Source organism: Equus quagga, chromosome 15 (assembly GCF_021613505.1).
Source record: "Equus quagga isolate Etosha38 chromosome 15, UCLA_HA_Equagga_1.0, whole genome shotgun sequence".
Lineage (NCBI taxonomy): Eukaryota > Metazoa > Chordata > Mammalia > Perissodactyla > Equidae > Equus > Equus quagga.
Window position 1 is genome coordinate 89223616 of NC_060281.1, and position 13872 is coordinate 89237487.

The window sequence follows — 13872 nt, forward strand, 5'->3', positions numbered from 1 at the left end:
CACCAAAACAACGAGTTTGCAGCAGAGAAAGCATTTATTCACGAGGCAGCCGAGCGAGGAGATAGAAGAACAAATCTCAAATCCACCTCCCTGAAAATGGAGATTAGGGATATTTATGGGGTACGGGCCAGGGTGGTCTGAAGTGTGGGGATAGAAGTTTGGAGGTGGAGGGGAGTGAGGTAATTGACAATCTGTGCAAGCACAGTCAAGCTTCATGGCTCTTCATAGGACGTATGTTCACAAAACTGTGGCATCGGCATGATCTGAGGGGGTAGTTTTTAGCCCCCTTGACATCAGGAGGTCACTTATCGGACATCTTTGTAGGCCCAGTTGGTGGACTGGTGGTCTCAACCAGCCTGAACTGGACAGGGGTTGACTCGTAGTTGCTGAAAAGCGACTCAAGCTTCTGTTACTGTGGTGACGCAAGCGTCAAGGACGTGATCTATGAGGAACCTAGTGGGAGTTGGCTAATATATTGCCTATCTGCATGACTTTTAAAATAAGCAGCACAACTAAGAATTGGCGACTGAACAACTAAAAGCTACTGCCTGAAAAAATTTTGGTTACTAGCTACCTAATCATCAGTGACTAACTGTCCATTGGTTTCACTACTAGTAAGGAGGGAGGGGCTAAATAACTAGGTTACAGAGAAATCGCTCAGATTCTGCAGCTGACGTGAAGTCACTGTGAGAAGTACATTTTCATCATCTGTCCAATCTCATATCTTTGTGGGATCTTGTGTCTTAGTCTCTGAAACTTAAAAGGAGAAATTGGCTGATCAAGGAGGACCTGTGGGCTGAGCTGAATTCTGGTTCAGGATTCGTCCTCCGCCCTGAAAGAGCAGAACTTCAGCAACAGGAGACAAACCTGGGGTTCTCACAGGAGGGGGTTGGTCCAGGCACCTAAGAGCTAGAGAGAGATGATCTTAGAGGAGAGAAGAGAGGAAGAACAAGAGGGAGAGGGAATCCAGGACTCAAACAAGCAGAATTTAATATAAGATGAAGAGGCAGGACCTCAGCGGGCTGGAGAACAAAGCGATTGCCCACAGAACTTTTATTGAATGCCTTCTTCAACAAATCTCCTTCCAATCCCAAGAAAGTTGGAGCAGCGACATGAGGCCCTGAGTCTGTGTCAAGGGAAACTGCAGAGGAGAAGAGCCAAGATGGCGCCGTGAGTAGTCCTCTTTGTCTCTCGCCCTTCGAGTCTACAATTATTTGGACACTTATCGCTTGACAAAGGATATCCAGACAGCATCTCAGGACGTCTGAGACACCCACGCGACTATACATCGGAAGGCAGATGGACTTTCCTCCGGGAGGATGTGGAAATAGGTGAGGGCTCTCCGACCCTGACGGGCAGCCTGGTACCCGCAAGCGGCTTTCTTCCATTGGAACGGACGCCCCCAGAGGATCCACGCACGTCTAGGGCAGGAGCGAGAACACAACAGAGGAGCGACGGTGGAAACAGGTGACCAGAACCCTACCTAAACCCCCTGCAATTACTCCTAAACGCAGAGGGAAACTTTGGAGTTGCACACCTGAGCCCGCGGGGAGAGTCTCTCCCCGCCATTGGCGGGGGGATCCAGCCTGGTGCTCGGGGCGCCCGGAGGGTCCCAGAGAGAGACACGGAGGGCACGGAGATATCCCAGCTGCCGTTGCCCGCCCCGTGGGACTAGGGATTGCCGGAGATCTCGGAGAGGACCGGGGCTGGGGGAATTTTCAAAGGCCGGTTCTGCGACCCGGAGGGGAAGCGCCGGAGCTCCACCGGGCAGCAGACAAAACTCTCTGTCTGCCATTGGCAGAGGGGCCACGCCCAGCATTCATGGCTCCGGCAGAGGCCAGGAGAGAAGCCCTGAGGGCGGGGCGACCCCCAGCTGCCGTTGCCCGCCCCGTGGGTCTAGGGATTGCTAGAGATCTCGGAGAGGACTGGGGCGGGGGGAACTTTCAAAGGCCGGTCCTGCGACCCGGAGGGGAAGCGCCGGAGCTCCGCCCGGGCAGCAGACAAAACTCTCTGTCTGCCGTTAGCAGAGGGGCCACGCTGAGCATTCACGGCTCCGGGAGAGGCCCGGAGAGAATCCCAGAGGGCGGGGCGACCCCCAGCTGCCGTTGCCCACCCTGTGAGGCTAGGGATTGCCGGAGATCTCGGAGAGGACTGGGGCTGGAGAGAGTTCCAGAGACCCAGCTTAGTAGCCTAGGGGGAAACCCTACAGGCTCACAGCAGCCTTAGGGAAAGCCTCTGCACAGCACCAGTAGAAGGCACCCAGCCGCCAGCCACAAGGCTGGAAGACCCCAGGGCAAAAGCAGCATAGCTAGGTGTACTAACCACAGACTGTAGAAGATGCCAATAGCTCTCCTGCAACCTATAGAGGACAAGTGAGATTTGGTGGGTGCCGACAGCAACGGAGCGACAAATATAAGTGATCCCACCCCTGGCCGCTGGAAAAGCCCATAACACCGTTGCAGACCCCAAGGAGAGAGCACATCTAGGTGGGCTGCAACAGTAGGCACCTGCAGCCTGAAGCCCCCCTGTGACGGCCCCCACGGCAGAGGAGGGAATCCAAAGGGCCACTGTGGCTACGAAGAGGGGCCCAGGCCCAGTTAGCAACTACGGACAGGGTTCCTGGTTGGTGAAATATAAACAGCTGCTCCTCCCACCGCAGCAGCTGAAACAAGTGAAAGGAGCAACTAAACTCTATCTCCATGCGGAGGCACAAATCAACAACATCAAGCAATATGAAAAAATGCATTAAATCTCCAGAACAGAAAGAAAGCATCAAATACACAGAAAACAATCCCAAAGAAAATGAGATATATAACCTAAATGACGATGACTTCAAAACAGCCATCATTAAGATTCTCAATGAGTTAAGAGAGAATTCTGACCGACAACTCAACGAGTTCAGGAGCTATGTCACAAAAGAGTTTGATACGATAAAGAAGAACCAAACAGAAATATTGGAAATGAAGAACACAATAGAGGAGATTAAGAAAAATCTAGATGCTCTGAACAGTAGGGCCGATAATATGGAGGAAAGAATTAGCAATTTGGAAGATGGCAATATAGAATTGTTGCAGGCAGAGGAGGAGAGAGAAGCAAGACTTAAAAGAAATGAAGAAACTCTCCGAGAATTATCCGACACAATTAGGAGATGCAACGTAAGGATTATAGGTATACCAGAGGGAGAAGAGAAGGAGAAAGGGGCAGAAAACCTATTCAAAGAAATAATGGCTGAGAACTTCCCAAATCTGGTGAGGGAGATGGATCTTCAGGTGACAGAAGCCAATAGATCTCCAAACTTTATCAATGCAAGAAGACCAACTCCACGGCATATAGTAGTGAAGCTAGCAAAAGTCAACGACAAGGAGAAAATATTAAGGACAGCCAGGCAAAAGAAACTAACCTACAAAGGAACCCCCATCAGGCTATCAGCAGATTTCTCAGCAGAAACTTTACAGGCTAGAAGAGAGTGGAATGATATATTCAAAAATCTGAAGGACAAAAATCTACAGCCGAGAATTCTCTACCCAGCGAAAATATCCTTCAAATACGATGGAGAAATAAAAACTTTCCCAGATAAACAAAAATTAAGGGAGTTCATTGCCACAAAACCTCCTCTTCAGGAAATCCTCAGGAAAACCCTCATTCCTGAAAAATCCAAAAAAGGAAAGGGGCTACAAAAACAAGAGCAGAGGAGATAAGTAGAAGGACAACAACAGAGAGTAGCAGCTCTACATCAGAACAGATTAAACCATGGGACGAGAAACGAAGGAAACTGAAGAAAACCGGAAAACAAGACACAAAATGGGAGTGGTAGGCCCCCACGTCTCAATAATCACTCTAAATGTAAATGGATTGAACTCCCCAATCAAAAGACACAGAGTAGCAGGATGGATCAAAGAACAAGATCCAACAATATGCTGCCTCCAGGAAACACACCTCAGCCCCAAAGACAAACACAGACTCAGAGTGAAGGGATGGAGAACAATACTCCAAGCTAATAATGAACAAAAGAAAGCAGGTGTCGCTATACTAATATCAGACAAGGTAGATTTCAAAGCAAAACAGATAAAGAAAGATAAAGAGGGACAGTATATAATGATAAAAGGGACTCTTCACCAAGAAGACATAACACTTATAAATATATATGCACCCAACACAGGAGCACCAAAATTTGTAAAGCAACTCTTAATAGAACTAAAAGAAGACATCAACATCAAGGGAAACTGCAGACTGCAGAATTGCAGGCTATCGGCACTGCCTGGATCTGAAAGTGCCAGAGTGGGTTTCATACAAAATGCGAAAGTGCCAGGTGGATCCTGGTATCTGTCAGACTTCTGCATACTCTCCACACTCATGACCCTGCATGCTCCTGCAAAGCTTTATTCTAGTCCACAGACTATTCAATATCATATATTCTTTTGATGAGATGGCTCATACTTTCCTCATTTTACTCCATAAATCCATAAGAAGATCCATAAGCTCCACTTGCTTCTTTATTCCTCCTTAGCTCAGTTCCACTAACATTTTAGTTGAGGGATAGAGAAATGGTTCCACACAATCTCCTTAAAAGGGCCAGAATAGGGGCTGGCTTCGTGGCATAGTGGTTAAAGTTCTGCATTTTCTGCTCTGTCGGCCTGGGTTCGCAGGTTCAGGTCACCAGCATGGACCTACTCCACTCGTCAGCCATGCTGAGTCAGCGACCCACATACAAAATAGAGGAAGCCTGGCACAGCTGTTAGCTCAGGACTAATCATCCTCAAAAATAAAGAGGAAAAAAATAAAATAAAATTTAAAAAAATAATGATAAGAATGGATCACAACAGAAATGAAATTTGATTGACATATAACTGCTCTTGTCTGTTAAAGCTTTCTCCTCAGTGAGCAAGGAGCCCATGCTATAGAGCAGAGTTTCTGTCCCGGTTGACAGGTATTAACCCATAGGAGCTAGAAAGACTGGTGAGGGAAGAAAGGTGTGCTGCTTCTTTCACTCGTACGATAACAAATATAAAAAGGTTTATTAGTGTTGGGGTGGGGGAAAATCCCCTTTCGACCCTTCTTGTGTTCTTATGGCTGGACTAGTAATAAAATAAAAATAAAAGACCAGATTAACAGGAGAGAAACCCAGTTTAATACATACGTATTAGAGATCATAGAGAAATGAAGCTCAAAGAATGAACAAAGCAGGCAGCATATATATCTTCTACACAAAGAAACAATAAATTTTTGATGACTTGCAGAACAAAGAAACTTAGATGTGAGGTAGGTAATTAGCAAGGTTTGTTTATTCAGGCTCCTGGGCCCTGAATTCCCAGCTCTGGAGATCAGGATGCAGCAAGAGCACCTTTCACATGGGAGATTTATGTCTTACTTTTAGGGGGAACAGAGCCAGGAGGATCAGAATGCTCTTTTTAGAAAGAGAAGTAACTTCAATTCAAAATAATCAATATGCTATTGCGGGAAATTATCATCCCCAACATTAGCCATTAGCCAAATAAATAAAAGTTTGTTAACCATTTTTCAAATCCTAGATCATGTGCTAGATGCTGGGGTACCTAGAATATGAGGTAATGTGATTTCCTTCCTTCCAATGCTCGGAAGGACACGGGGGACTCGGGAATAGATTAGAGAGGCTGAAACATGGGGTGCGATTATAAGCCTCCATAGGCCAGCCCCCGACCTGAGGTTACCCCTCACGCATTTCCAGTTCCTGGGACAGTCCTATGGCAACTTCTAGAAACACAACTAGGGCCCAGGGTATTAGAAGAGAGGCTCAGATTTTAGCTCCCTTGTTTCAGAACTTTTAATGTGGAACAAGAGATACCATTTACTGAGCATAAACTCACTTAATTCCAAGAGCATTTCTCTTGAGTATGTCGACTGAAATAAAGACTCTGCGTGATATTAGTGAAGGAGTATATTCAATAATCAGCATGAGGAGTTTGGACCCCAGGAAAACAGTTCAACAGAGTGTTCTGATGGAACTGCTCAGGGGTGTGAGCATAAGTTTCACACAACAGTGTACCTGCAGAGAAGAGGAGAAGAAAAAAACAACTTACAACTAGATTTCATATATGTAAAAAAAAGGGATAGAATACATCTGGGCTTTTCTCCAGAATATACCTTGAAGGTAACAAACGAGAATTCCTTGGTTATACATCAAACAAGTTCAGAGATGCTGACATTATCTATGTGTGGAGGGAGGCAAAGGCCAGGGTCGTTCCTTATTCCCTCAGTCGCTAAGAAATGCAGCCGGGAAATGGGAAACGTGAGAGTGAGGTAGCCCTTTATCTTTTCCTGCTGTGAATCTGTCCAGCTGGCGTCTGCAGTCATGAGGTGTGGGGCTGCAAGGTCATTTTGACCCAGGCTGAGGATGGGCTGCATGGCTGCTTCACAGGGCAGCGTGGATTTTATTGTATGACTTTAAGCCTGTGCAGTTTGCTTGCTAGATTCACTTGTTAGACTGGGGAGAGGGGTCTCAAAAATCTGTCCACAAGTATTTGTGATATTGTGATTTATAATAAGAAAAATATATTTTTTTGGTCTTCCTTCCTGTTTCTAGCACAGAGCTCCTTAAAACCCTTGGGAATTTCCTAAGTGGCGAGAACGATAAATGTGTCTTTTGTTATATTCATGAGTGACTTTTGAAAAGCACCTAAGGATGGGGGCTGGTTGCCAGTGGAGCCAACCCTGTGATTAGAGGTTCGGAACTTTCAGTCCCACCTACCCCTCCCATGCCTCAGAGAGGGGAGAGGGGCTGGAGATTGAGGTCACCAATGGCCAATGATCACGCTTCTGTAATGAAGCCTCCATGAAAACTCGAGAGGAGGGAGTGCAGAGAGCTTCCAGGTCGGTGAACATGTGGAGGTTTGGGGAGACTGGTGTGCTCCTGGAGGGCGTGGAAGCTCCACACCTTTGCCCTACACCTTGCCCTATGCATTTCTTCCGTCTGGCTGTTTCTGAGTTCTACCCTTTTACAACAAGCCCATAATCTAGTGAGTAAGCCGGTTTCCTGAATTCTGTGAATGGCTCTAGCAAATTAATCAAACCCAAGGAGGGGGTCGTAGGAACTTCTCATTTGTAGATAGTTGGTTAGAAGCACAGGACTGAGCCCTTATCCTGTGGAATCTGATGCTATCTCCGGGTAGCTAGTGTCAGAATTGAGTTGAATTGTAGGACGTCTAGCTGGTGTTGCAGATTTGCTTCGTGGTGGGAAAATACTCCCAAGCATTTGTTGGGGCCCAGGTCAGGCCACCCCAAAATGTTCCACAACAGCTTATTGATCATTTTGAATTAAAGTTAATTCTCTTTCTAAAAAGGGCATTGTGACCCTCCTGGCTCTGTTCCCCCTGAAGGCAGGAAATAAATCTCCCTTGTGAAAAAAGGTGCTCTTCCTGCATCCTTACCGCCAGGGCTAGGGAATTCAGGGCAGAGAAGCCTGAATAAACAAATCCTGCTTACTAACTCTCAAGCCTATACTCTGCTTAAATTCTTCACCGGTTACCTACCTCAAATCTAAATTTCTTTGTCCTGTCATTCCCCACAAATTTATTGTTTCTTTGTGTAAAAGATATTGTTACCGACCCTGAGGTGAGTTCGCTCACCCGTTGCACAGCAAGCCAATCTCTGACACCGGGAGTGGTGGAAGAAAGCAGGAATTTTATTTTTGCACGGCGCTGAGCAAGGAGAGAGAGCAGCTAACGCTGAAATCCCAAACTTCCCGAAAAGCTAAAAGGAAGGGTTTTTATTTGGGGCTTTAGGTAGGGGAGGGGGATCATATGGCCTTGTTGGTCGGAGCTTTCCCACCAGCCTGTCTTTGGCCTTGAGACACTTGCAGACAGGAGGGAGCTCATGACCTTGCTGGTCAGCAGCTTTCCCACCAGCCCGTATCTCTTTGTGGGGAGGAGATAGTCCAGGTGCTTGTCCTTGATGGTGTCTGTCTCCATGGAGGATAGTGGATTCTGGAGCCAGGAAGGCAGAGAGTAAGCAGGGAATGGGTGTTTTGCTTTTAACCCCATATATGCTGGGTTTAATGTGGAGAAACTGATATCAGGGTTGATATCAATATATGTATACTGCCTTCTTTGTTCACTCTTCAAGCATCATTTCTCTGTGATCTCCAATGCGTATGTGTTAAACTGGGGTTTTCTCCTGTTAATCTGTTTTGTGTTAATTTTATTACTAGTCCAGCCGTAAGAACAAAGGAAGGGTAGAAAGGGGATTTTCCCTGCCCCAACTCATTGTAATTGGTGTCTAGAATCTGAGTATTATTTCCACTTCACCAGTGAAGAAAGAGCCTCCAAGAACAAGCATGTGGAGGTTCTATCAGGTGGTTTTGCCTGTTCAGGTTGCATATGCTCCCTGTGGATGATCATCACCCTAAGTGCTCTGTCAGACACCAAGTCAAGGAGCGTAGCACTGCTCAGAACCTTGAACACTGAGCGTCCAGCTTGGATGACAGTGAGCTCAACTGGAAGATAACAGTTTCCAGTTCACTCTTTAGCTGCATTTGGTACTAGAAAGTATTTTTTCCTGGGCCGGCCCAGTGGCACAGCGGTTAAGTGTGCACGCTATGTTTCAGCAGCCCGGGGTTCGCCAACTCGGATCCCAGGTGCAGACATGGCACCGCAATGGCAAGCCATGCTGTGGTAGGCGTCCCACATGTAAAGTAGAGGAAGATGGGCACGGATGTTAGCTCAGGGCCAGTCTTCCTCAGCAAAAAGAGGAGGATTGGCAGCAGTTAGCTCAGGGCTAATCTTCCCCAAAAAAAAAAAATTATTTTTTCCTTATTCATTGCTACATGGAGGTTGGGTATAGAATATACTCAATAATTCTCTGAGAATGAAGAAAATCAAGCATTAGAAACAGACAAACTCCTGTTTTCCAAGCTGGATGCACAACAACTCAGACTTGGGTTTTGTTTTGTTTTGTTTTGTTTTGTTTTTTTGAGGAAGATCAGCCCTCAGCTAACATCTGCCTCCAGTCCTCCTCTTTTTGCTGAGGAAGCCTGGCCCTGAGTTAACATCCATGCCCATCCTCCTCTACTTTACACGTGGGACGCCTACCACAGCATGGCTTGCCAAGCGGTGCCATGTCCATACCTGGGATCCGAACTGGTGAACCCCGGGCTGCTGAAGCAGAACGTGCATACTTAACCACTGCGCCACCAGGCTGGCCCCCATTCTGCCTTCTTAAGAGAACTTGGTTTATCATGACAAAAGAAGTGTTTAGACTCTTAATTGAAAAATTAGGCCAGTCTATAATATATAAAATACTACTGAGTTTTTCAAGTAGAATGTTCTACATGAAATGCTGATTATGATGTGTTATGGGCTGAATTGTGTCCCCCGCAAAATTCATATGCTGAAGTCCTAACCCCTAGAACCTCCGAATATGACTATATGTAGAGATAGGGCCTTTAAAGAGGTAGTTAAGGTAAAACGAAGTCATATGTGTGAGAACCCTATTCCAATGTGACTGACATCCTTATGAGAAGAGGGGATTAGGACCCAGACACCCATAGAGGAAAGGCCATGTGAGATCACAGCAACAAGGCGACCATCTATAAGCCAAGGAGAGAGGCCTCAGAAGAAACCAACCCTGCTGACACCTTGATCCTGAACTTTCAGCCTCCAGAACTGTGGGAAAGCAAATTTCTGTGGTTTAAGCCTACAGATGGTGATGTTTTATTACGGCAGCCCTGGCAATCTAATACATGATGTTTACTGGAATCAAAAACTGTGGTGGCACTTTCACCCTTGACAGTCAGTTTAATTCAGCAGTGGGGGTTAAACAGTTTAATACATAGAATTTGTTTTCTACAACAATGTACTGAGGTGGCGGTAATGATAATGGTAATGATGTGGTGGTCGTGATAATAATTGAGTACCACCTACTACAAGAACAGTGGTATTAGTTATTTATTGCTACAAAACAAATTATCCCCAAATACAGTGGCTTAAAACAACAATAAATTGTTCTTGTTTCACACTTACTATGGCTTCGCAAGGTGGTTCTCACTTAGAGTCTCTCATCAGGGTCCAATCAAAACATTGGCTTACACATCTGAAGACTTGACAGACTTGACTAGGGCTGGAGAATCCTCTTCCAAGACGGCCCTTTCTGTTGGCTGCTGACAAAATGCTCAGTTCCTTCCCACGTGGTCCTCTCCATAGGGCTACCTGAGTGTTCTCAGGACATGGAGCCTGGCTAGCTTCCACCAGAACAGGTGATTCAAGAGTGCAAGGCAGAATATCTTTTATGACTTAGTTTTGGAAATCACACACCAACATTCCGAAATATCCTGCTGGTGTTCTGCTTGTTGTGAGAGGGCGCTATACATGGGTGTGAATACCAGGAGGCAGGGATCATCGGGGGCCATCCTGAAGGCTTGATTTCAGAATAGCACAAAACCTTTTGCTGAGGTGATGGATGTGGACTAAACTTATTATAGTAATCATTTTGCAATACATACGCATGCCAAATCATGATGTTGTGTACTTTAAACTTGTAAGATATTATATATTAATTATATGTAAATATATACTTAAAATTATATGTAAATATATAATAATTATATGTAAAACTTAAGAGAAAAAATAAATAAAAATAAAACAAAATATTTGTTCAAAAATAAAACACCAACAAAAAACCTTTGCATGCATTGTCTCATTTAATAGTCACAGCAGTCCAGTGAGGTAGTAACCATTTCTCTCTGTACCCCAGAACTTGGCATCATGTCCAGCCGACCATAGACACTTGAGATTTTATTGAAAAGGAGATCACCTGAGGGGTTAAGAGCTTAGGATCTATAATTCCACTGCCTAGACTCAAAGCTTGCATGCTATTTATTGTGTGATCTTGAGCAAGTTTCTTAACATCTATTTTTTTAAATCTCTACTATGCATATAATAATAATATATACACATGCTCTAAGATTTCAATTTAATGGAATAAAAGACATAGAGCTCCAATAATATTGCCTGGTCATCATCAGTGCTAAATAAACATTAACTGCTGTTATCAATATTATTATTCTCAACAATATCTCCTGCTGCTGTTGAGGTTTTAAGTGACTAAGTCATTCTTAAGGGGAAGACATGGCACTTACTGGCATTACAAGCCACGTTTGGAAAAGGCTTTGAATCTTTTCTAACAGAAACATAAGCAGAAGACACAGATATGTCCAAGTAACATCCTTGGACATTTATCTATATGTTGCTTTGACTTCTGGGTTTGTGTTAATAAAGCATTTCATGCCTCCCTTTGCAATACTTCCCACAAACTCCTCAGAAGATAAGATGCATTCCTCATTGCTTCTGAACATTTGGGATCAAATGATAATAATTACCAAACTCTCTGATGCATTTGTCCTCATCCAAATTAAAATCATTCAGTAAAATTATGCTAATAAAACACTATTTCAATACATAGTCTTGACACAAATAATCAATAACCAATCTATAGATAGGAAAGATAGAGTGGTATTTATTGAGCCAATGCTGAAGACTAGCCTAGAAGTGTAACCAGGAAAGAAAGAACTCCAGGTAAGCGTGGTTTGCAGCATGGCTATATACCGTTTCAGAACAAAGAACATATAGCAAGCATGAGAGGAATACAATATTTTTTCCCAAAGTCACAAGGATATATTTTGTTGCAGTTTAGCACATCCACAGCGGGTCAACTTGACCTTGGTTCTCTGGGAAGGAAAGCTTATCTTCAAAGAAGTACTGGTGTTGGTGGCAGAGAAAGGGAGGCATTCATCCTTGTCTTTAAAGAGTTCATTCTTTGCTTTGGGAAAATGTTTGAAGCAGATGAACAATGCATGTTTGGCAGGCCATAAATCAGATTGCTCTGGGAAAAACAACTTTTAGGCTGAATCAGGGTTAAACCAGGATGGCTTCCCCATATACCTCAGTGTATGAGAACTTATTATTATTATGATGATTTTACTCAACACTATGTGAATAATATACACCCACTTATATAAAAAGTTGGGGGAGGAGGAGAGTATGCTTGTAGATGTGGAGAATATGTGTTTGGGGACACATGAGAAATCCTTAACAGCAGTTTGTTCTGGGAATGGAGACAGGTAACTGGTCTGGGCAGCAGGAAGACTTCACATTGATAAATGATCTTTTGTGTTATTTGATTTGATTTTTAATTCTATATAAGTATGACTTTTGGGGGTGGGGTGGGGAAGATTAGCCCTGAGCTAACATCCGCTGCCAATCCTCCTCTTTTTGCTGAGGAAGACTGGCCCTGAGCTAACATCCGTGCCCATGTTCCTCTACTTTATATGTGGGACACCTACCACAGCATGGCGTGCCAAGCGGTGCCATGTCTGCACCTGGGATCCAAAGCGGCGAACACCGAGCCGCCAAACCAGACCGTGGGCACTTAACCGCTGTGGTACCGGGCCAACCACATGTATGACTTTTAATTGATAAGTAGTTTTTAAGGCACGATGCATCATCTTTGACCCCATTGTACAAATGTGCTTTTATGCCACTAATATCCTCCACATGTTTTATTTTTAAATCCATACAAGCTTGTGCAAAATAAGGTATTTATTCAAAGGCTGACTGGAATCCATTCTCAATTGCCAAAGAGGGTCACGCCTGGGTTTCAGGATTTCAGTGTTAGATGTCACCTGGAGTTTTTCTCCTTGCATGATTCATCCATAACATGCAGTTTTTGCCTTAATCCACCAGTAAAGACTGAGCATTTCCCCCAAAGCCTGGTTCTCTGCCAACCTTGCAGTGCTAAGGCTTTTAACGAATTCACCTTCCCCTCAGAGCTCTTTGCTGTGACCAGTTCTGCAGTCCTCTTCTTTGGGGTTACCCATTAGAGCTGGCGGCTCCCTCTATCCATGCCCCGCCCCCTGCCTTCTTGTGTCTGAAGGAGCTGGGACTAACATGGGCCACTCTGTTGTCTAGGAACATCCTGGGAACTAACATCTCCCTGCTTTTGTTAAGGAGGTGATACAAGTCGTCAGTTATTGAACTTTTTTAGTGTCTTATTCCAAGGCATTTTGATCCCTCTCTGCCCCACCCTTGCATTTAAACTGCAAAAGCATCCCTCTGTGACTCCAGCTGAGAGCAGCAGCAGCAGGAAGCCAAAGGCACTTCCACTGACTACAAAAGCCCTAATCTCTGGAGATAAAGCTCTCCCAGGGAGAAGGGAAGAGGGAAAACTTGTGAGAACAATGGGAGAGGCCTGATCTCCCCTAGAGAGGGAGGTAGGGACAGAGGCTAGCTTGATTAGTGCCCTCATGAACAGTTGTGCCTCCCTGGGCCATGTCATAAAGTAGAGTCCACTTTTCACATAGCTTGGTCTGCATATAAGGAGGCACCAGCCCCTCAGTGCTGTGGGCCTGATCTCCTCCTGGGTACACAGTTCTTAGACTGTCTGAGACGCCCAGCCCTGTTGGTGGACAATCAGGCTGACCACATATCACCTTCATAATCATGACTTCAGGTCCTAGAGACAACACTGAGATCAAGGAGCTGCTGCGTCCTTGACCACAGTTCTGTGCAGGCTCCTTTGGTTAAGGGGCCGCCTATGGGAGGAAAGGTGGGAACAGGTAATTTCCTGAGTCTGGCATGCTGCCCAGAAGTATTCTGATGTTGGCTGGTGAGAGAGGCAGCCCCTATGGTGACAGGCTTTGGTGAAGTCAGGACCAGACATTCCTCTCCCTGGCTCCAGGGAGGCCCCGTGACCAAGGCTCACATTGTGGAGGTTCCTGGAGGTGGAGAGAACTGAGGGATAAGATACTCCCTTTTCCTAGTCCTCGCTCTATTCATATTCCCTTACTGGCTAGGGGCTCAAATTCTTCTAAGTTTGTCTTCTCTCAACCCTGTCTGCAGAAGCCAT

General features: G+C 45.2%; 1 protein-coding gene across 1 annotated transcript in view; it reads left to right on the forward strand.

The window, feature by feature from the left end:
• Nucleotides 1–1162: 1162 nt before the first annotated feature.
• LOC124227186 (zinc finger protein 280A-like) overlaps nucleotides 1163–13872 on the forward strand; it is a 28831-nt gene continuing 16121 nt past the window's right edge. Inside the window, 1 exon segment of the mRNA XM_046641045.1 lies at nucleotides 1163–1170. Within this exon segment, the coding sequence (XP_046497001.1) occupies nucleotides 1163–1170 (8 nt within the window).